Genomic DNA, 21,143 nt, shown 5'->3' with positions numbered 1-21,143 from the left:
GGGAAACACCCCCAAACAACGACCGCACGGATTGACTGGAATATCCGGATTCATGGCGTGTGCATATGGTACCTCCTCGGAGGTAGCCCGGATGAGTCCGGGGATGCGCGCATCGATGCATACTCGCTGAGGTTTCTGCCCAGCCCTCACGGACTACTAGGTAAAAGGTGCAGGCGGATACCGTGCGCAACGCCCGAGTGACTGTCCAAGATAGCCAACCCGCCACGCTTCCTGGGGAGGGGACGGGAGCGGCTGTAGCTACATACGACGAATACCTAGACGCACTGTAAATCTCGCGGGATCATAGGTAGCTCGGTACGGTAGTGATTGAGTGCCGAGAGACTGGCGGTGGGACCCGTAAGCTGTTTGTTAGCGGGGCCTGGTCTGCTGTGGTCGATTCCATGATTGCCCTCATTAGACCCGAGTGCAATAAACCCAATACCGTCTGGTTCAAACCCGAGATCCAGTATAGGCCTACTTGTGGGCGATCCGAACTCGGGACTCGGAGGAGCCGGCGCTGCTAATAACGTACCCGGATTCCGGTCGGGAAGCTAATTTTCAGTACCACTGTCTGTATTTCCCGAGCAAATTCTTAGTATGCTGTATGTACATACATACAAAGCGGCCATCATCCCCGCCTTCTGCCAGCCGAGCTGACTTCATTTGAATTTCGGCATGGGACGTCGATCCAAAGCTCCACTGGCTGCAGCCCTTGTATCGTGTCGAGATATGCTTATCCACCAGTTGTATACATAGTAGAGCTCTATATCCGGCCTATCAAAGGAACGACTTGCTGACGGAGCTACTCTCCCACTCTCCTACTATATTTCTCCGCAGGGAGTCGAAGAGTATTGTTCATGGACGCGAGAAGGATCGACGTTCTTTCAACCGGAGTACGGATGGAGATTACGGTAGTTCTGGGAATGGGACTGTCGTTTACGGATGACGGGTAACCTGGCACATGGTCAGGAGGTTTATTGATGTTCACTGGGTTGGATCCAGCCATCCTGGGCCGAGTGTGGTTGCGTGATTATGAAGTGGTGGATCTTGGAATATCCCGGTCGCCTGTCGGTATATATGAGAGTTATGTTTTCAGTGGTGGTAGCGAAACTACCTACCCCACCAACACGTTTCCTTAGGATACTCGCAGATCCGTGGATCTTGATGTTTTGATGATCTGCCGCCGGTTAGCTACTAGGTAGTACCGGTTCTATCCAGCGGCCAACCTCCACTGGCAACTCGTACACTCGGCCGCTGTTGATATAGGTACTGCTTACCTAAGTAATTATATGCTGTTGGATCAGACTTTTAGCATCCGCAGGCTACTCGGCTCGCTGTTGATACCTAGATCCAAGGAAGCCCAGCTACTCTATCGTGTCATGTACTTAGGGGTCTCGGAAGCAAAAGGGACAACAGAGGTCGCCGCTCAACAGCACCTCCTTCGAATGCTTACATACTATAATGACGACCGCACGATTTGTGTACGGACATAGTTCCCGCGACGCGATAATATCGTTCTGGAGCGGACGGGCAAAAGAAGGCGACCGTCCGATCCGACACCAGAGAACCCTAGCCCAACAGATGAGTGATATCGCATGCTGGGCAAGGATGTCGTTGCACACATACTTTCTAGCAATTCATTTGAACACGGTCGGATTGAATCCGACTCTCGTCCGGCCTCACCGCAGAGGAAGAGTGGGGTAGGTGAGTAGGTACTTCTATAATTGTGATACCATCGGAGGTCCTATGTAACTATTCCATCAGAGTTCCCGGCTCCGGTCGAGCTCAGAGTCATTCGGGTGGGCGCGTGATCCGATAGTTGACTGAGTAAGTCCCCAGGCAACCCATGGCAGCCCGGTCCCACCCGATCCCGATTTTGCCGGCATGCCGTTCCCCAAACAACCAACCTTGAACCTACCTACCAACCCGCTTCCGCCCCCAACCAGGCAAACAAGCGAGTTGTGAGTCTTCACCTCCGAAACACGCACGCAAGCCCTGACCGTTGGTAATTGGGGAAACAAGACACGGAGCTCCGCAAGACGGTGGTGTCACAAGACGCTTTCGCTTACCAATTTTTGTAACGCGTAGAGTCAATGTATGTAGAGTACATACCCAAGTAAGTATGATATGTACAACTCGAGGGAGTCAATGCATGTCGACGTCTGGCACCTCTCAAGATCAAACACTCAGTCAGTCAGTCAGTCTGCCAGTCAGTCTGCCAGCCATCCCGAAAGCGCTTTGGAACGAAATGCCGTACAGTTACCGTACCGATGACTCCATCGCTACCAACCAACCCGCAACGAGCTGCTCTAGAGTACTGCACGCGCCGATCCGGGGTGGGGCGCTCCCAACCCGTCAAGTTTCGGGTCTCCCAGTCAGAACCTCGGACTTAATCGCTTTGCGCGTGTACGGCGTGAGTCAAGAGTCGGGTCCCAATAGAGGATGGTGACAAATGCTCGGAGTTTCAGCCAGGTATCGGTAAATATGTACATACATAGTTCTACTTTACATGGCTATTTGGAACTCGGAAGTTTCAGGTGGGGTATGTACGCCGCTCGCCGCACGCGAAGCTGTTCCCGTGGCCGAACGTTGTTGCCTGGAAGGAATGAAGGAACGATGGAACGAACGGAAGCAAGAAGGAAGAAGGTGATGGATAGATACCATCGACATCGACATCGACATTGATTGCGAGTGCTGGCCGCGCAGTCCACGCATATGCTCGCTCGCGCCGGGAATTCCTCCGGAATTCCTCCGAATTACGTCTCCAGGCTTCGTGTTTCTTTCGTGTCGTTGGGGCAGCGTTGAGTTCTCCTCTCGTTTGCCAAAGCGGGCTGGTTGGTTGGGTTGTTGAGCAGCGAGTGCGCAAACGTTGCGCATATGTATGCCGAGCACGGGACTCCGGCGGTACGGTACGTACGTTGCGAATACGATGACCCCTCCAAATCCCCCCCCACCTCATCCCCTTCCCCGCCCCACCACCACCACCTTTCGATGCGATAGTGAGCAGGTACATACTCTACATAGAGGAATAGCTTACACTAGCGGACCACCGCCTTCGAATTTCCCAGACCCCACGCTGTCCTCGGTGAATATGCATGCATGCATACGCGGATCGTCTGCACTGCCGCTCCTTCAGATTTCGCATAGGCATGTACCTATCTAACCTACCCGCTTGCATGGGAACTCAGCTACCCAAGCACTTACCTACCTCCACCGCACTCCACCGCACTCTACCGCACTCTACCGCACTCTACCGCACTCTACCGCACTCTACTTCTACCCTACTCTATTACTACCGAGCCACCTCTCCCTCCCGAAACCATGGGTCCTTTGTAAGCCAACCCTTGCCCGCCAAACTTGACGAAAGCACAGCCACAATCCTCCATCTCCCGTTTCTGAGGTATACGTAACGTCCTAAGGAAGCAACTATGTTTCGCGAAGGAACGATCACGGCGAGATTAGCCAGTGCCCTTGATTCATCTTTCTCGGGCTATGTATGTTTGTATGTAGGTAGGCATGTACATATGTAGGGTATGTACCCCACAGCCTGTCACGCCAGGGCCAGGGCCCAGCTCTCGGCCAGCCGCGGGCCCGGAGACCGATCAATCCGGGAGGATCAACCCCCCCCCCCCCCCCCCCCCCCCCCAATAGGTCTGTAGAGTATGATTCGTGGGCCCTCGAACTCAGCCTCCCACATGAAATAGGTACGTCTCAGCTGTTGGGAGCACTCGGGCTACGTCCCGGTCCCGCTCCTGGTCCTGGTCCCGGTTCCGGTTCCTGAACTAGCCATTTCGATACATACTCTACTCTAGGTACTTTACTCTCCATAACGTGGACGCGGAGGGAGGGGTTGGATCATGCCAATTTGTGAATAACGTTATCTTCATCTCCCCTAGGGCATCGCTTCGGCAGCGCCCCGATATCGGCCCCCCTCCCCGGCCCCCCCGTCCCCACCTGGGTACGCTACCAGCAGTTAGCGATCGGAAGGGGCGCCGGGAAATTTGAGCATGCCGCGTGAAACATCCGCACGATCCCGCGCGCGGGCGCGGGCTTGGAGGAGGCCGCCGCCGACGACGACAGTATGTAGAGTATATCGGGCTGCTCCCCGCGGCGACAAGCGATAGATGCCTTGCATATTCTACATAGGTAGAGTACATGCATACAAACGGCAGCCCCCGCAACACATGGGCACACATGGACAAATGCAAATACGAGACAGTCGTCACCGCGGGCTGGGTCACGGTAGCGTCTACCACACGTGCCGCGTGCATCGCCAGAATATGTAGGTAGATACTCGACGCGAAAACATATATCGAAATTGTACATCGACAGCTGAAGCCTGAAGCAACGTAGAGTACCTACATAATGTACGCGCGTGTGTACCACCACCTGCCCTCCCTCTCCCCTCCGCCTTCCCCCTCCCCCGCGCGCAGGCTTATCGTAGATTCGTAGATGCGTACATTCGTGGGTTCGTAGGGAAGAGTGCCGCATTAACCATCACTCGACTTGCTGTAGTACCGCAAATAGCTACGGTACCTGCAACTACTCTACACGTACATACCGGTTTGTGGCACTGGCCCATGGCCGTCCGACCCGAGTACGAAACCGATGCTCACATGGAAGTACAGACGCTGAGTGTGAACGCCCTGGCCGGCAGGCTGGCTTGTTGACTGGTTGGACGATTGGACGGGTAGTATTGGTTCGGAGGAGGCGCGGGGCACGACATACTCCAGTTACGGAGAGGCTCACGTCAACGTCAACCTCAACTCTGGATCACTAGACTAAGCAATTGGTCTCCGTGTCAGAGTCCGGGAGGCTGGGTGGGTTCCTTTCGAACCCATTCCTATGTCCGTCCTCCGGGAGGCCTAGTGGATCAAGTGACAAGCAACGGTATGGGATGGGATGGGATGGGATCCGCAGAGTAGAGTAAGTAGAGTAGAGTATGCCTCGCCTCGCCTTGCCTTGTCTCGTCTCGTCTCGTCTCGTCTCGTGGGAAAAGATGTATGTAGAGTATGTAGAGTGTGTAGGGAAGGACGCGACCGCGCCTCGGGGATGGTCATGGGTGTGAAGGTGGGAGGGCGGGGGTGTGGGAGGGTGAGAGTGAGAGAGAGGGAGGGACCGCAATTCCGGCACCGGTTACGTCCCCAGTAATATACCGTACCCTAGAGAGGCGTACCGGTAAAGACTGAATGCACGTCGCGAAACGGTATTTGCATTGTTTATACACAACCAGAACACAACCAATACACAACCAACTACACCATACAAAACTCCCCTACTTCATACTTCCCCATCATATCACAGGTAGACTACGTGTAGTCTCATGGCGTACCCCAAACTGTCGTAAACAAAAACAAAAAAAGCAAAAGAAACTTTAGTTAACGGGTTGCATCCCCCTTCCACCCTTCCACCGCACCCCCTACCGCGCTTAGCTAAGGTACCAAGCACCCAAGCACCCAAGCAAGTAACTATGCGTCATTCGCGAAAACCCGCCGGAGACCGGAGGTGGTTCTAGTTCCAGTTCCAGTTCCAGTTCGCAGACCCTCTCCTCTCTCTCTCTCTCGTTGCTTTGCTTTAGGTACTTCGTCGGTACGTAGCCCGCCGACCGTGAGCGACCCCGTGCAAAAAAACAAGATGCAGTTCTCGCCCGCCCGCGACGTCCTCGACGCCCATGGGGCTCGAGCTCGGATGGACTTTATGCCGTTCCCGACGTCGTCAGCTTAAGCGCTGCGCTGCGGCGCTGTATGGGGTTTGATGTATGTAGTCAGTGCAGTGTGGCTTAGCTCAGTCCTGTGTGTGCTGTGTGTATGATGGTTATCACGTTCAGCCAATTACACAGTTACATACACACTTCATAGACATCGCATTTTGAGGTTCTGGCGAGGGAGCGAGAATATTTCCTCATTAGGTATTACCCGAAAGCCCTACTTTGAAGGCTTAGCGGGGGGGTTGACAGTAGTATTACAACATACAATCTAATGCGACCTATATATGGGAAGAAGAAGACGGCCCAAAAGAGCACAAACGCGACGGAACAAGTAATAACCGTAGAAACAAGCAAATCCAGAAACGCCCAAAGCACGCCGTCTAAACAATCTAATACAAGCCCCCCAGAAAACAAAAAAAAAGAAGAAGAAGAACACCCTGAAATAGAAATGGATATATCCCCATGCAACCCCCACTCCCGCTCCGGACAATGCGAATATTTTGGTGTACATGAAAAAGCAAACAGACAAAGAAGAAAGCTATTTATTGAGTGGAGAGAGAGAAAGAAAGAAGAAGAAGAGACGGAGTGGTGATTGGTGTGATTGGTGTATGTGTATTCATGACTGCCGTCGATCATGATGCAGATGCAGGCAGCTATGTATTTGTGGTGGCATGAGAGGAGAATATCGAAATGACTCATTGCTGCTGCAACGCGGGCTGTCAGCACCCTATCTGGCGGATCATCCATGGGTTTATGATCGAGCATGCATACCTGATTTTTCGCGCGTTCCTGACTCGGACTCAAGGACCCGTCTATCTCCGTCCGGACCCACTGCCGTGTTGTCCGTGGTGTCCACCATGGTTACCTCCGACGGGAGCAGCGTTGGAACCTCCAAGGAGACGCGGGTCGAGCTGAGGGTATGGGTTCTGGTTGGCTGGCGCGCCGGAAGAGACGTTCATCAAGTTCTGTGACATCCACTGGCGGATGACTTCGGGGTCTTGGGAGTTTCCGGGTGCAGGCATGATCGTGTGTGTTTGTGTGTGGTGGGGTGGTGGTGCCGGCGGAAGTATTGATATCGATATCGATGCGTGAATTAGGGTATTGCGCTTAAGGTGGCTGGCTGGCAGATCGATATCTGCTTTGGTATTCCGGCTGACGGTAGTGCGATGGCGACAGCTGAAGCCTCGGAGGGGGTTTGTTTGTATATATAAGAGAGGAGGAGCTCAAGGAGGAGCGTGCACGTGCGCAAGGGTGGGGATGAATAGGAAGAAGAAGACGAAGAAGAGGCCGGAGGCGGCAAAGACAATCGCTGAGGATGGACTGTTTGATTGTTGAAGGTAGACGGGTGAGTGAAGGCGTGTGTGGTATATGTCGCTGTATGTTGTGATGTTTGTCAATGAAGCCCATAACCATCGGGACGGGAGCCGGGGTTTTTATCAGGAATGAGGTCCCTCACAAAAAAAGGTATGCAGGTCCTCGCAAGCCACGAGGGACCCAAGCAGGGCGGATCGGTATACGGGAGGAGGAGCCCACCTACGCGGGGTACGACGCCGACACTCACCGCCCCGCAGTACAGCCAGCCAGCAACGACGACTACTACGACCACTACCCCAATGTTGGGAAGCGTGTGAGCAGGCGCCAGCCAGACCTGGGATGGATCTGATAACATTGAGTCATGGCGGGTCGACGTTTACGGAAGTGCGTGTGTGTTGCTGATGAGTATTAAGTGTATAGCGGGCGGAGGTAGAGGTGGAGGAGGTGGTGGTGGTACTGATGGTACTGGTGGTGGTAAACGTTGGTGCTTCTCCATCCGTCTGTCGGCAGCTGGTAAAACAAGCCCCAATCAGGTCATACACATCATCCATGCCCCCCCCCTCCATCCCTCTCTCCCTCCCCCCCCCCCCCCCCCCCCTCCCCCCTCTCTCCTCCATCCTCCCTCCGCCCTTCCCCCGTCCCCCCACTATGGATACATAGAGCTGTCTAACCTTGTACAGTGAGATGACAGGTGCTGCTCATTATTAGTTACATGTGCCTGACACCGTTGCGCGGACTCCCCCATGGCTCCGAAAGTAACATGCGGGAAGAGGCATGGGCATTAGCGAAAGCCGCTGCGGCGTAGCGCGTGTGGTCTGTAAAGTTGGTACACCAGCTCCGCTCCGTGATTCCCGTGCTAACCTGCCGGTATACATATCTTGGCTCGGAGCATGCAGTTCGCGGTAGCTGGCGGCAATATACTAGTAGTACCGTACTGCGAAAGGAAGCTGGGGGAGCTCCCGAGAGTCACAGCTGCTCTAGTCGGAGCCCGTCTGGATTGGGGGAACGTCGGCGAACGACGGTCAATGAGCCGAAACATATCAGATTCCAAAAAGAGAACATCGGATTCACCACAGCACAAACGAAGAGTTTCCTTTTTTCCCCGAAAGCCCAGATATCTGAAGCGAGCGTTGACTCTGGCGGGCGACAGGAAGCCGCAGAAGGCCGATCACCAAAGAATCGGCTAATTCAGTTGCACGAAACGGCGATGACTTCATCGCCTCGACTCTACTCTACATCCTCTACTAATCCGCTTCCAAAATTGAATCCGAACTTCAACTCATCGGCCGCAAGTCACAATCCATCATGAGTCGACTGGAAGAAAAAAAGAAAGAAAAAAGACGAAAGAAAAATAAGAAGAGAGAGAGAAACACATTTGAACCTCAATTGGAAGCCCATCTCACAGCTCATCGCAAGATAATGGGGAAGAAGAGACCTCGAACTAGCTGAAACGTGGCTGCTCGCGGAAGATTCAGGGTGGAAGAAAGCAGAGCTTCCAGACGATTTCCCTCCTCGGAGCAACCCTATCCCGCTAACCAGTGTCTCGGACTCACCGCACCAAAAAAAAAAAAGAAAGAAAGAAAACAGAAAGCTGTGCTCTCAGCCTCTGACACATCCGGAACGGCTATAATATGTTGTGTCACACAGGTTCGGGGATTCCGATCCCGTGTCGGCGGCCGGTTTCTATTCGACGGTGGAGGGGAAGTGAGTTGAGTGAGGCTGTACAGACAAGAAAGAGAGATGAACTGGGAGGTTATTAGAAGTAGACGCGTAAGTATACACCAGCGAAGAGGAAGGTGGTGGTTAGACTCCAGGATATGATGTGGCTGAACTGCGGCGCCCGTCATATCTAGAGTAGCGGTTCCGAAAGTGCCGTACCGGGTTCGTTATCGTCGGTCGGAGGAACGTTGAAGCGTGGACGTCCGTCGCAACCGATCCGTCAGAATCAAGAACCATCATGAATCATGACTGACTGGTGCTGCGGCCAGATACTTTGATCTACCAGTTTCTCTACTCTACTCTGCAACCAAGAATACTCGCAGCGATTGGAACATCTTCAATTCAGGGCGACAATCTTAATTTCGCAAATGTATAGCGAGACACAAACTTCCGCAAGGCGCAAAACTGCGATTCTGCGAGGCTTCCCACAGTTCTGGTTCGGATTCCATTGATACCTATCGTGTTCGAAATTCCTCTCGGACCTTGTGCATCACATACATCACACGCAAGGCACACTGCGAGATTACATGGGTCACTGCGTCTCACTCGACGCTCATTGTGCTCAGCCCCCTTCGGCGTATCGGCGTTTCGCCTGTCTTGGCCTTTCTGGCCACCACTGCTGTGGGCTTGCTGTGGGTAGGCGGATTCCCAGGGCCGCTGGGGAAGACGCAGCTAGGAGGCGTTGGAGTCGGAGTTGTGGGAGCGGGGGGGAAGACAGGCGGAGAGGAGGAGGAGGGTGATGAGGTTGAGGAACGAAGGTCACTCCGGATGTTCCTCCGCACCCTCCATCATGACATCTCATGATGGAGAGGCATAAGACGAGGCGGAGTGATGAGCGAACGTTTATTTTGCTAACTTCACTTCGTTGATGCGCTCTACAGGTACATATCTCTGGGAAAGGTCACGACCATATTGGACCGCTTGACCTCGGTCATGTTTGAGAGCGGACACGGAAATGGCGTGCGCATGTTTTGCCACGATCTAGATATGTCGCAAGCAATCGATGGAAAAACAAAACGCCAAAAGCAAAACATAACATGGCAGGTTTCTATTGGACCCTCGGGCTTCAGCCGTACGGCCCGTACATACCGTTATACGGCGATAACTACGGTATTGTGATCTTCGGGATAACTATGTAACCTGATTCCAGATAACGCCTTGCCTCGGACACGACATTCTTCTTGAATGCACGAAGCACGTCTAGAGGAGTAGAGGAATAAACATCACATCTTCGTGGAAAGGGCGGCGAAGGGAAGGCTAGCTTATGCACTGCCGTTCGGTATGAACGCCGAGTCGGACGTCGTGATCGAATCCGACATGTAGGTAAGGCGTACTCGACGGCGAAAGCGGAGTTGTGCAACCGTCAACAGGCTTCACGGCAACACCGAGGAGGTTTGAATGGACGGTAGGTAGGGCTCATCGATGCGCATGTTCTCCTTCGTGTCTTAAGAAGTTACAACTGCGGAGTCGACTGTCGGTAGGCTGATCGATGCGCATGTTCCCCTTCGTGTCCAGCCTCGACAACTGCGAAGTCGACTGTCGATATGTGTCAGTGGAGTGGAATGGAGGCACTTACTCTACGTGCTCTCCCACCTGAGCCCAGCGGCCTCTGAGATAGAACGGCCCACGAGAACACCTGGTGGGAAGCCTGCAGTGTTGAACCAGCTGTCAAGAGGACTTTATCCTTCTCTAGGTCGAGGAATCGAGACTGATCTGCCAGTACCTAGCCGTCCTCTCGTCTACCTATCCAACAATGCTTGCTTGCTGGCTGGCTGGCTGGCTGGCTGGAGGAAGGTCCACGAGCCATCACTGCACTGTTGGCATGAACGGCCGAGTTACGAGCAAACGGCTTGATCAAGTGATGCTAAGTTCGAAGCGCGTATGGAATGCCGGTGATAGGTACCCTCCGTGGCCTCGACTATCGAAATCTGCCTTGTAGTTGCAGCTTGATCGTCGGTGAAAACGCTGGGTGGAACGCCGATGTGTTTTCTTTCTACGTTGTGGTTAACGGATATAGCGGGATATAGTAGGAGGGGTGGGGGGAGCGAAGAGAAAAAAAGGAATGCGAATGGATTGTTGGATACCTACTGCTGCAAAGACCTTCCTAGGTCAATACCCATAGCGGTCCGCCAGAAGATTGCTACATACGGGTACCAGGGCCCATAGGCAGGAGAAGGAAGAGGGCACCAGCCAACTGCACCACTCACCTTCGAGCTTTCGTTGCCTAAATCCTGCCCGTCTGAAGCGTATCAGTGTCGCGGGGGCTGTTTGCATCGTTGCAGACGTGGACGTGGGGGTTCCAAACGGCCACTGCTCCGCGGCGTTTGGTTTCGGCTCCACAGCCCGCGAGTGAGTCTGGAGACTGAAGTTCGACATCTGTCTGGCCGTCTCAGCAAAGATGGAAGACTCTCAGATATTGCCAACAATTCGAGTGCCACCGTCGCCGTCTTTAGGGAACCGCTTCGCAGCCATTCGAACCGCTCGCTGCAATGATACCTATGTCCCCTTGTATACTCCAGTCCTCCAGTCCAACTCGACGGCGTAAGTCGGCTACCGACCGGAGGACTATTGTCCCGTCTGCGCGGGGGAGGGTTCGTTGGAAATACGAGTGAAGCACTCTACCATACATAACCCATGGTTCGCATTGATAGGATAGGCTTAGCCCGCCCCCCGTCCCCCCTCGAGCTTGCCAGCGGTAGTTGTTGCTCCCGTACCTATCTCTAGCGAAGGAGGGAGGATTTTGTATTCAAAGAAATCTCATGGAGACAGGGGAAAGCTGCGTTTCGCTCACTCGCTCACGGAGAGCCTCCGTGACGGGGTCATCCCGTGCCAAAACTGTGGGGCCGAGTCTCCCTTTCCACAGCAGCGCAGATTCTCCTACACCATGCAGTCGTTAAATGTGCCGAAATACCCGGCCAAACGTTTTGGATTGAAGCCTGTGGATGTGAAAACCAGTATCTTCAATGTGTAAATGGTCGGGCTTGCGACGCATTTTGTGGCCGACGTGAAGCGATATTGATGATACACGTACGCGGAGGCCAATGCATGGTGCATGAGTATCGCAATTCATCGCTTGGATAGGAACCATAAGGGGAAGGCGCCGTGTGCATCACCTTGTCATCAACTGCGCCCACGGGCTCACGATGTGCCGTGCAGTGTGGCTGCTGACAACAGGTGAGGGGCCACCAGGTTAGAGACTAAAGGGGAATCGACCTTACCGTCCAGAGCTGGCATCATCTTCAGATATCGCCATGCGGTGTTCGAGCCAAAGGTGTGTTGTGGCTGTTGCTGTGCATGAGCCGCGCGCGCCAGTTAAACGGGCGTCTCCGAGTCGAATGAAAGCTTCAACAGCACTTTCTTCTTTCCCAAAATACAGTGATCAACAACAGCTCTTCCAGAAACAAAAAGTGTCGATACGAGAGGAGTGGCTCAGATGTTGCCGCTGCAAATCGTCATCCAACGTCGACGTAGGATGTAGGCAGTCGATTGGATTATTCCGGCGGGGTGTGGCTAAATCCAAGGGCGCGGCTCAGCCTTGTGAGGCTGCAGGGTAGGCTTGTGTGGCGCCTGAGCATGGTCCGGACGATCCGATCGGGGGGCACTGCTCCCACGAGATCGCCTTTCTGCACAACTGCGCTTCTCGTATGCATATCATACTTGGATAGACGTAGGCTTTGCTGCGCGAAAGTTCCCCCGCCTTTAATCTAATGTCTCTGTTAGCCATCTATACGTAACCGGAGTACTCACGGTGAGACTGGGAATAAACCGAGGGAATATACTTACTACAGTACGGGTATGCTCTATACTTACCAATGATTCGGGATTCGGTGCGATGGCTGTTGGGTGTTCCATTGTCCATCTATTCACTGCGATCGCATCCACTGTAAATCTCAATAGCGATATATCTGAGTCGATGGATGGAGTAGGCGGGTCCGCGCCGAAATGCCGGGTATCATCGTCCGTGCACTTCGCAGGTGTGCAGAGTACTAGGTAGAGTACATAGTAGTAAGAGCGAAAACGAATCGAAGCCGTATGTCCATCACACAACACACAACCCACCACAAGTGCGGAAAAGAAAACATCTGCGAATCGTCAGCCACGTAGATCCGAGTAGAGTCGACGGCGTCACGACACGCGTTCGATGTATAGGTAGTATATTGTACATACATGCCGGCACCCTGTACATCTCGTATCACCATCATCAGCACCAAACGGGACTGGCCAATGATGCCGTCCGGGCATGGCCCTGACTAGGTACCAGTACTTATTGAGCCCGGAGCGAGCCCGGCCGCCGGCTCCGGCGACAGCAGCAACGATAAGATAAGCACTGGGCTGTGGGTTGGCAACTTGGCACCCAGGCATTGCTCTGCAGGCCAACTGCGAAACGAAAAAGCCCACCCAGTCGTTCGGCGCTGCCTAGGGTCCCTCGTACGCGGGGAGATTGGCCCTAGTTTGCAGTCGGGCCGGGACTTTCGGACTCCGACGATGCGTATGAATCCAACCAATAATCCAACCATAGCTAAAACTACTGGAGAATTGGCGAGAACTTCAACACCCGTGGGGTGAACTCTCCGCCGAACAGGCGGGCCTCGCTGGTTGAATTCTCCTCCAAACAGACGAGTCTCACCGATTCTCACTTTTAATCGCCGTAACTCGAGGTTTTGGGAGCTGCGGGCCTTGCGGTTTGCTGAGCCGCAGCGGGGAAGCCTAGCTAGGTGAATGGCGCACAGCGCACGGCGCAAGCACCATGATCTCCAAAAAAAGATGCGATGTGACCATGATTACCTATGACCCCACTGCTGGACAATTCCTACTGGCAATGCAGTTCTGCAGTTCTGCAGCTCTAGTCGCGTAAGCCGAAGCGAGCAAGGTGGAACTGCGCCTCCGAGGATGCTGTATGTGCAACTGCAAGCGACGCACACGGACAATCAAACCCTCCGAGACGGACTTTATATACCATATGGTACTTCGCTCCCCAGGAAAATAAAAATCTCACACAGACATCGCCATTACCACCATCTCCACTCAGCAGCTTAAGCTTATTCCTACTGCCCCACTCGCAGACTCTAAACTTTACTCGCTTTCGTTTCGTGAGATCCCGTTGCTTATATCTTGAACGGTTCCCCCGTCAGGGTTTCGTCCAATCGGTATCTTGGTTCCTCCGAGCCGCATTGTTTACCCACATCAGCCTGCTGCCTACATCCTACAGCCTTATTACAAACAACAGCAGCAGCAATGTCGAACAGAACAGCCCTCGACTTCGTCTGCACGAAGGAGACCTGTCCCATCGACGCATCTTACTTCGACTACCTTCCTTCTCTTCCGCTCAATTCCCTTTTACTGGCTTTTTTTGCCGTGTCACTCGTTCTCTTCGTTGGGCAGGGAGTTTGGTTTCGGACATGGACTTTTGCCATTGCTATGGTTCTTGGAAACATCTGTATGCTCCCTTACGTCCTGCTGCTGCTGCTGCTGTTTATCTTGGTGGACTGGCTAATATTCCGGTGTTTCTTCAGGCGAGATCTTGGGGTACATGGGCCGAGTAATGGCACATAACGATCCTTTCAGTATGAATCCCTTCCTCATCCAGATCTGCTGCCTCACTTTTGGCCCCGCCTTCTTCGCCGCTGGAATCTACCTTTGCCTCTCTAGGATGTACGCTCTTCTCCTCCTTTCCCTAGTCCTCGTTCGATCAAGCAACTAACCCACTCCCCCAGTGTCTCAATCTACGGCGCCGACATATCCCGCCTCCAGCCTATCCGTTACACCCAGATCTTCATCTGCTGCGACTTCCTCTCTCTCGTTCTCCAAGGAGCCGGCGGAGGCATGGCCAGTGTCAGTACGCAAGACGGCGGCTCAGCGACAGCCGGCACCAACATCATGGTGGCCGGTCTTGCCTTCCAGGTTTTCACCCTGACGCTGTTCATGATCCTCTGTGGCGAGTATGCCTACCGCGTCATCACCAGCGGCCGCCAGCTGAACCCGACCTTTGCCCACCTCCGTGATACCAGGCGCTTCAAGGGCTTCTTGGGAATGATCGCTTTCGCCACCGTATGCATCCAGATCAGGAGTATCTACCGTCTGATCGAGTTGAGCCAGGGATGGCATGGAGCGTTAGTCGGTTGGTTTCTCCCTTTCTCTACACACGATATACTTCCGTCCAATAACTAACTGAGAACACAGCCAACGAGACCTACTTTTTCGTCCTGGAGGGAATCATGGTTATCGCTGCGGTCCTGTCCATGAACGTGTTCCACCCCGGGTTCTGTCTGCAGGAGGCCTGGAACGTGCGCGCAAACGAGAAGTTGGCCGGCGATGCATCCGACGTCGAGATGGTAGAACACAGGTAGAACTGCGCGAGGCGCAGCGGGAATTTCTTTTGTTGTTGCCTATTTACCTGGGATGATTCGTTTGCTCTGCATTAGCATTTGGCGTTAATATTGCATATTTTGTGTGTTGGCGGAGGATATTTGCTGGTTATTTTTGGAGGGAGGGAGGGAGCTATGGATGGACTGTGGGGCAAGGATTTCTTTGGTCTTTCTCTTTATCTTTGCTTCTTTGGGTTTAGATATCTTACACTATGTTTCTTCTTCTTCTTCTATCCTACATCTAGAACGAGAAAAAAACGATGCTCTTGATCACCTCGCAAGCTCAGTGACTTCAACCGTGTGACTACCAGTGACCGAGTGAGTCCACCAAGACGACTGTATGGACGGTGATAGCTAAGTCTACCTCCGCGATCTCCCAGGCTCAACTAAAGCAAAGCACTATAATAAAAATTCTACTTTCAACTTCAACCTCATCCCTCGCCACTCCTGAGTCCCGAGTCCTAGAGCGAGGCAGTTACATATATAGTACCGTAAGTACTCCCGGCCCCATGATAGTCCCGGCCGCTCGGAGGGTCACGTCGGAGGATACAGTGCAGACGCGCAGGGCCGAGTTTGGGAGTGAACCAGTCGATCAGAACGGACAGAAATGCCGGTCGATTATCGCGCCGCTGACGGGAGAGGGGAGAGTCACTCTCTAACCGTCTGTGCGCCGAGGTGCGGGGTATAAAAGGGTCCATGACCGAGACCAGATGCGACAGCCAGACAGATAGTGCGGAGAACCCCCGGGGAGGAATGCTTCATGCCTGTAAGTTGTAACCCGAGGCTTCGGCTTTACCTCGCCCCCTTCGCCTCCCCTCCACGCCTCCCTCTTCCTTTCCCTTCCCCTCACCTTCTCCTGCTCCATATCTCACACCCTTCCCCGACAACAGTTGGAAGTTGGAAGTTGGAAGTTAGAAGTTGGAATCGGGCGAGTTTTCGGCCGAGACTGTGGAGTCGAAGGACAAAGGACAGAGGCCATGCCGTCTGGCGGATAACTACCGACAAGCCCTCCAAGTCCTCTTTCCAACCGCCAGTGTACACAATGTAACAGTTCAACAATTTAAACTACTTGAGTTACATACAAATCAAATCAAGAGTAAACCGCACCAACTAAAAAATCTGCCTCCTGGAAAAAACCAACCAAACTGAACTGCCTACAAGGCTACAAGGCTACAAGGCTACAAGGCTACAATCTACATACCTACCCAGCAACTGAACCAGTTCGTTAGCTCAACCAGTTGAACCAACATAACTGCTGGAGGCTCTGCTCACATCCATGCTCCACACCGCTAGTGACCGTCGCCGTGGCGGGGGAGGGGACCAGCCTGATCGACCAGCCCGGAGACTTGCCGCGTCACTTTACGTCACTCGAGTCAGTAAAATCAGTAGCATTTTTGGAGGTGGATCCCAATCAACAATGTACTTCTGTGTACTTCCATGTAGGTACTTCCCTTAGACCCAGCTTGAGTGTCAACCGCATTTCCAATCAATCACAAAACATTAAGATGCAGTTTCGGACCACCAGTTTCCTGTGACACCCGGATAAACTCTCCGGTTGTAATAAAGTACACTCGGATAGTACTATACCACTCGGCCAAAAGATATTTTGATGGCAGAAGGCCATCATCCCAGTAGCTACTTAAGGCCAGGATTTCTGAACTGTGACACGGGTAGTCATAGCAAGAGCGGTTCATTTGGAAGTGATCAGAACACAGGAAAACATAGTCATAGCATAGAGACCAGTTGGACAGGAGTGAGCAAACGGGATCCAGAGTCTAAACAGCGATTGGCGATATGGGTGATGCACGGTGAAGTCCGATACTCTAACAGCACGGCCGGGCTGTAACAGCACGGTTGGGCTGGGTTGCAGGTAGCGAAGACGGTTGGACAGATAGACAGGAACTGGGCTGCAGAAGGGCGCGACGAGGCGGAAAGACTAGGCAGGACAGGGCTCAGTGCAGACGGCAACTGAGGAGCAAGGGTGGAGACAGGAACTACGGTGCAGACGGTAGCCAAGGCAAGGACAGAGGTAACAGTTGTTGAATTAACAAGTTGTTGCGTGAAGAACTAAATACAGAGGTGTGACACCCCGATAGGTATCTGAGGTCACCACGGTCGCAAGAGATGTGATTAGATAGTTCGGGTGATTAGAATAGAGTTGCGAGCCGAAAGGATAGTTAGAAGCGATCGAGGACAAGATAGGAAGGAGGGAGCAAACGGATTCCAGAGTCTAGACAGTGATCGGAGATGCGGGAGATCGGGATAACAGTCCAGAGGACTTTGAGATCTCCGTTCATAGGGCCCCGCAGTAGGAACTCCGATCCAGGGAAAAACTGTTATGACGAGAGAATCGAACATCGACCGATGGGGGCAGAGAACTTTGAGCGAAGAACTCTGCCGGTGTAACGGCACGGTCGGGCAAGGCTCCAGGTAGCGAAGTCGGGCTCGGAATCGGGTTCTAGGTACGGCAGAGACAAGACAGGTTCAGAGGACAAGGTGAGGCAGGCTCAGTGCGGACGGCAACTGAGAACAGAGACAGGGACAAGGACTACAGCGCAGACGGCAGCCGAGGCAAGGACAGAGGTAACAGTGATTGAATTAACAAGTTGTTGCGTGAAGAACTAAATACAGAGGGGCAACGGCCCGTTTATATAGAAAATCCTCCACTTCTTCCCGCAACCTGACAATGACCGTGGGCGTGTGCCAGACCCTGAGAAATCCACCTTGCCAGTACCCCACTTCCGTGACTCATACCCTGCGCAGCCGCACTACCCCTGCTTACTGCACACAGCCCCAATTCCTCCGGCTCATTCCTGCATTGCCGCCCGCGCAGCCCCTTGCACTGCCCCCGCGCTGCCTTCCCACCCCTGTTCCGACTCTTCCTCGAACGTCCCGTCGCGAGCCGTGACAGTAGCCCCTCCTAAGGCTCGAGTTCCCACGAGAGCAAGTTGAACTGGTCCAGGCTTCGTTGGGTACCGTTGGTGGAAGTCGTCCAATGCCTGTACGTCCACAAGGTTCTCCTCAGGTTCCCACGTCGGTGCCGTGAAACCCCTCCACTTGACTAGGTACTGGAGTCTTCCCCTCAGCGTTCTGCTGTCCAGCATTTCCTCCACCTCCCATTCTTCTTGGTCGTTCACAATTACCGGTAACGGTGGCGGCAGGATCTGGCCGGGGAGGGGGTCGTCGGCCGATGCATGGAGGAGGGACACTGAGAAGGTGCGGTGCTTTTGGATGGTGTTCGGGATGTCCAGTTCGTATGCGTGGGTTCCGATGGCTCGGGTAATCCGATAGGGTCCGTGGTGTTTGTTTTCCAGTTTTCGGCTTGGTCGCTCCGTCCGCCAGTTTCGGCCGTCCACCCATACCATGTCTCCAGGCTGGAAGGCCGGTGCGGGGGTTCGGTGCCGGTCCGTGTCGTCCTGCTGCCGTGCTTGGGCGTAGCGCATCTCACTTCGGGCAACGACGTGGATCTGTTGGAGTCGCTCTGCCGCTGTCTGCGCCTGTCGCTCTTCGTTCGTGTCGGTTCGGATGTCAAGCTCGAAGTCGCAACGGGGGTGGTAGCCTAGGTTAGCAAAAAACGGGGACAGGGTAGTGGTGTCGGATGCCTGGTTGTTGCCAGCGAACTCTGCTAAGAATAGGTAGTCGACCCAGTCGTCCTGCAGGTAGCTCACGTATGCCCGGAGGTGTTGTTCCATTACCGCATTCATCCTCTCTGTTTGACCGTCTGTCTGCGGGTGGAACGCCGTGGAGAGCCGTGCGTCGATCTTGAGGCAAGAGCATAGATGTTTCCAAAATCGTGAGGCAAACTGGGGGCCCCGGTCCGATACGATGGTGTTGGGTAGTCCGTGGTATCTGAAGATCCGATCGCAGAATAGTTCGGCGAGTCCCTCGGAGGTGATGGTCGTGTTGCAGGGGAGCAGGTGTCGTTGCTTGGTGAGGCGGTCCACAAATACGCAAATGGCATCGAATCCTTTTGAGGGAGGGAGTCCGGTTACGAAGTCGACGGATATATGTTGCCAGGGTTTCTCGGGTACTGAGAGTGGGCGGAGCACACCGTAGGGGGCGTGTCTTGTTGCTTTGGTTCGTCTGCAAGTGTGGCAGTTCCTCACGAATCGGTCAACGTCCTTCCGCATCTGGGGCCAGTAGTAGTTCCGGGCCAGGAGTTCCAAGGTTTTTGCTCTTCCGGGATGGCCCATAGCCGGCGGGCCGTGGTGGTCCTGGATCAGGCGAAGTCTGAGTGGGTCGTGTTCAGGAACGTAGAGGCAATCGTGGTAATGTAATTGTCCGTTGACTTCGCTGCAGTCGGCGAGCGAGATGTCCTTTGAGTGGCGTGTTCCGTTTCTGAGCAGTTGGAGGATCTTGTTCGGCACTGGATCTGCCTGATATGCTTTGGTTATCAGGGTAGAGAGTGCGGGACGGGGTACTTCCAACGGGTTGGTTGCTGACAATCTCAATTCTTCTGGCAGGTTTTGGGGCTTGAGGACTGCTTGTTGGTTCGCCAGCAGTCTTTCATCCCCCTCCTTAGGGAGGTCTCCGGACCTCCTTGTCAATGCATCCGGTTTCCCTCCTGCTTTACCAGGTCGGTAGACGATTTTGAAGTCGAAACGGGACAGGAATTCCGACCATCGTGCTTGCCGGCGGTTGAGCAACTTGGTTGACATGAAGTATTCCAGGTTCTTGTGGTCGCTCAGAACTTGGATCGGGTGCGCGGCTCCTTCAAGGTGTGGTCTCCATTCTTCAAAGGCCCGAACAATCGCCAATAATTCTTTGTCGTAGATTTCGTAATTGCATTCCGCCGGGGAGTGTTTCTTTGAATAGAAGGCAACTGGATGCAAGATTCCATCGTCGTCATACTGGGAGAGGATACCGGCCGATACGTAATCCGAGGCATCAGTTTCCACCACTATTTCTTGGTCGTAGTCGAAATGTCGGAGGATCGGGGCGCTAGTGAAGGCAGTCTTGAGAGTGTCGAAGGCTTGCTGTTGGTCAATACCCCATTCGAAGGGGACGTACTTCCCATTTTCCTTTTTTTGTCATTGCCGTCAGGGGAGATACCACCTTAGAGTAGTCCTGGATAAAGCGTCGGTAGAAGTTCGCAAAGCCCAAGAAACACTGCACATCCGTTACCGTCGTCGGTTTTTCCCATTCGAGTACGCAAGAGACTTTGGCAGGATCCATCTTAATACCCTCCGTGGTTATGATCAGGCCCAGGTATTTGACCTCTGTCTGGTGGAAGTGGCATTTCTCCGGTTTTAAATGCAGTCCGGCCGATGAAAGGGCGCGTAGCACTTTGGTGACCTGTTTTCGGTGTTCTTCCAGTGACGCGCTGTAGATAAAGACGTCATCTAGGAAGGCGGTACAGAAGCCGTCCAGGAACGGTCGTAAAACGTCGTTGATCAGGGCTTGGAAGTCGGCTGGCGCGTTGGTTAGCCCGAAAGGCATTACCAATGATTCGAAAAGTCCGTAGCGGGTCCGGAAGGCCGTTTTCCATTCCTCCCCTTCTGCCATTCGTACCAGGTTGTAAGCACCGCGGATATCCAGTGTTGTAAAATACTTTGCACCGGACAGTCGCATCAAGGTTTCCTGGAGCAGGGGAAGTGGGTAGCGGTTCTTGATGGTTCCTTCGTTCAGGCCTCGATAGTCCACACACAGTCGCAAGGAGCCGTCCGGTTTTTTGACAAACAGGATCGGTGATGCCGCTGGTGATGAGGACGCACGGATAAATCCCTTGCTCAGATTGTCGTCAAGCCATTCCTTGAGTGCGACCAGCTCGGTTTTCGAGAGCGAATAGAGGGGTCCGTAAGGGGGCACAAATCCTTCCTTTAGTGGGATCTTGTGGTCGTATTGCCGATGGGGTGGTAGGTTCTGCGCCAACCTTTCGGAGAAGAGGTGGAGAAATTCGTGATATTCGGGGGGAATGTGGGCGGTTGAGCTCTATTTTTCTTCAGATAGAACTTCATTGATCTCCCTCAGGGTCGTGGTGAAGATGGTGAGGTTCTCCTTTCCTGCCATCTGCTGGAAAGACTTCATTCGGAGGGCTG

General features: G+C 53.6%; 3 protein-coding genes across 3 annotated transcripts; 1 reads left to right on the top strand and 2 right to left on the bottom strand.

Annotated features, from left to right (window-relative positions):
* Positions 1-5,862: 5,862 nt before the first annotated feature.
* Positions 5,863-6,690, bottom strand: BZA05DRAFT_15271 (uncharacterized protein). The gene is made up of 2 exons (XM_051479022.1): positions 6,479-6,690; positions 5,863-6,411 (listed from the first exon to the last, which is right to left on the bottom strand). Exons 1-2 carry the CDS (start codon positions 6,564-6,566, stop codon positions 5,912-5,914), a joined length of 588 nt encoding a protein of 195 aa, XP_051344426.1. The 5' UTR covers positions 6,567-6,690; the 3' UTR covers positions 5,863-5,911.
* On the bottom strand, positions 6,691-7,542 carry BZA05DRAFT_15267 (uncharacterized protein). The gene is made up of 2 exons (XM_051479021.1): positions 7,164-7,542; positions 6,691-7,081 (listed from the first exon to the last, which is right to left on the bottom strand). Exons 1-2 carry the CDS (start codon positions 7,374-7,376, stop codon positions 6,815-6,817), a joined length of 480 nt encoding a protein of 159 aa, XP_051344425.1. The 5' UTR covers positions 7,377-7,542; the 3' UTR covers positions 6,691-6,814.
* A 6,061-nt stretch (positions 7,543-13,603) lies between these two features.
* Positions 13,604-15,382, top strand: BZA05DRAFT_382557 (RTA1 like protein-domain-containing protein). Its single transcript, XM_051482128.1, has 4 exons — positions 13,604-14,177; positions 14,254-14,392; positions 14,455-14,858; positions 14,921-15,382. The coding sequence occupies exons 1-4, from the start codon at positions 13,976-13,978 to the stop codon at positions 15,085-15,087; spliced, it is 912 nt and encodes a 303-aa protein (XP_051344424.1). The 5' UTR covers positions 13,604-13,975; the 3' UTR covers positions 15,088-15,382.
* The last annotated feature ends 5,761 nt before the right edge of the window (positions 15,383-21,143 follow it).

This window comes from Tricharina praecox (assembly GCF_024521635.1).
Source record: "Tricharina praecox strain CBS 144465 chromosome Unknown BZA05scaffold_1, whole genome shotgun sequence".
Taxonomy (NCBI): domain Eukaryota; kingdom Fungi; phylum Ascomycota; class Pezizomycetes; order Pezizales; family Pyronemataceae; genus Tricharina; species Tricharina praecox.
The sequence above is the reverse complement of the archived record's forward strand: the minus strand, read 5'-3'. Positions and strand labels throughout refer to the sequence as shown.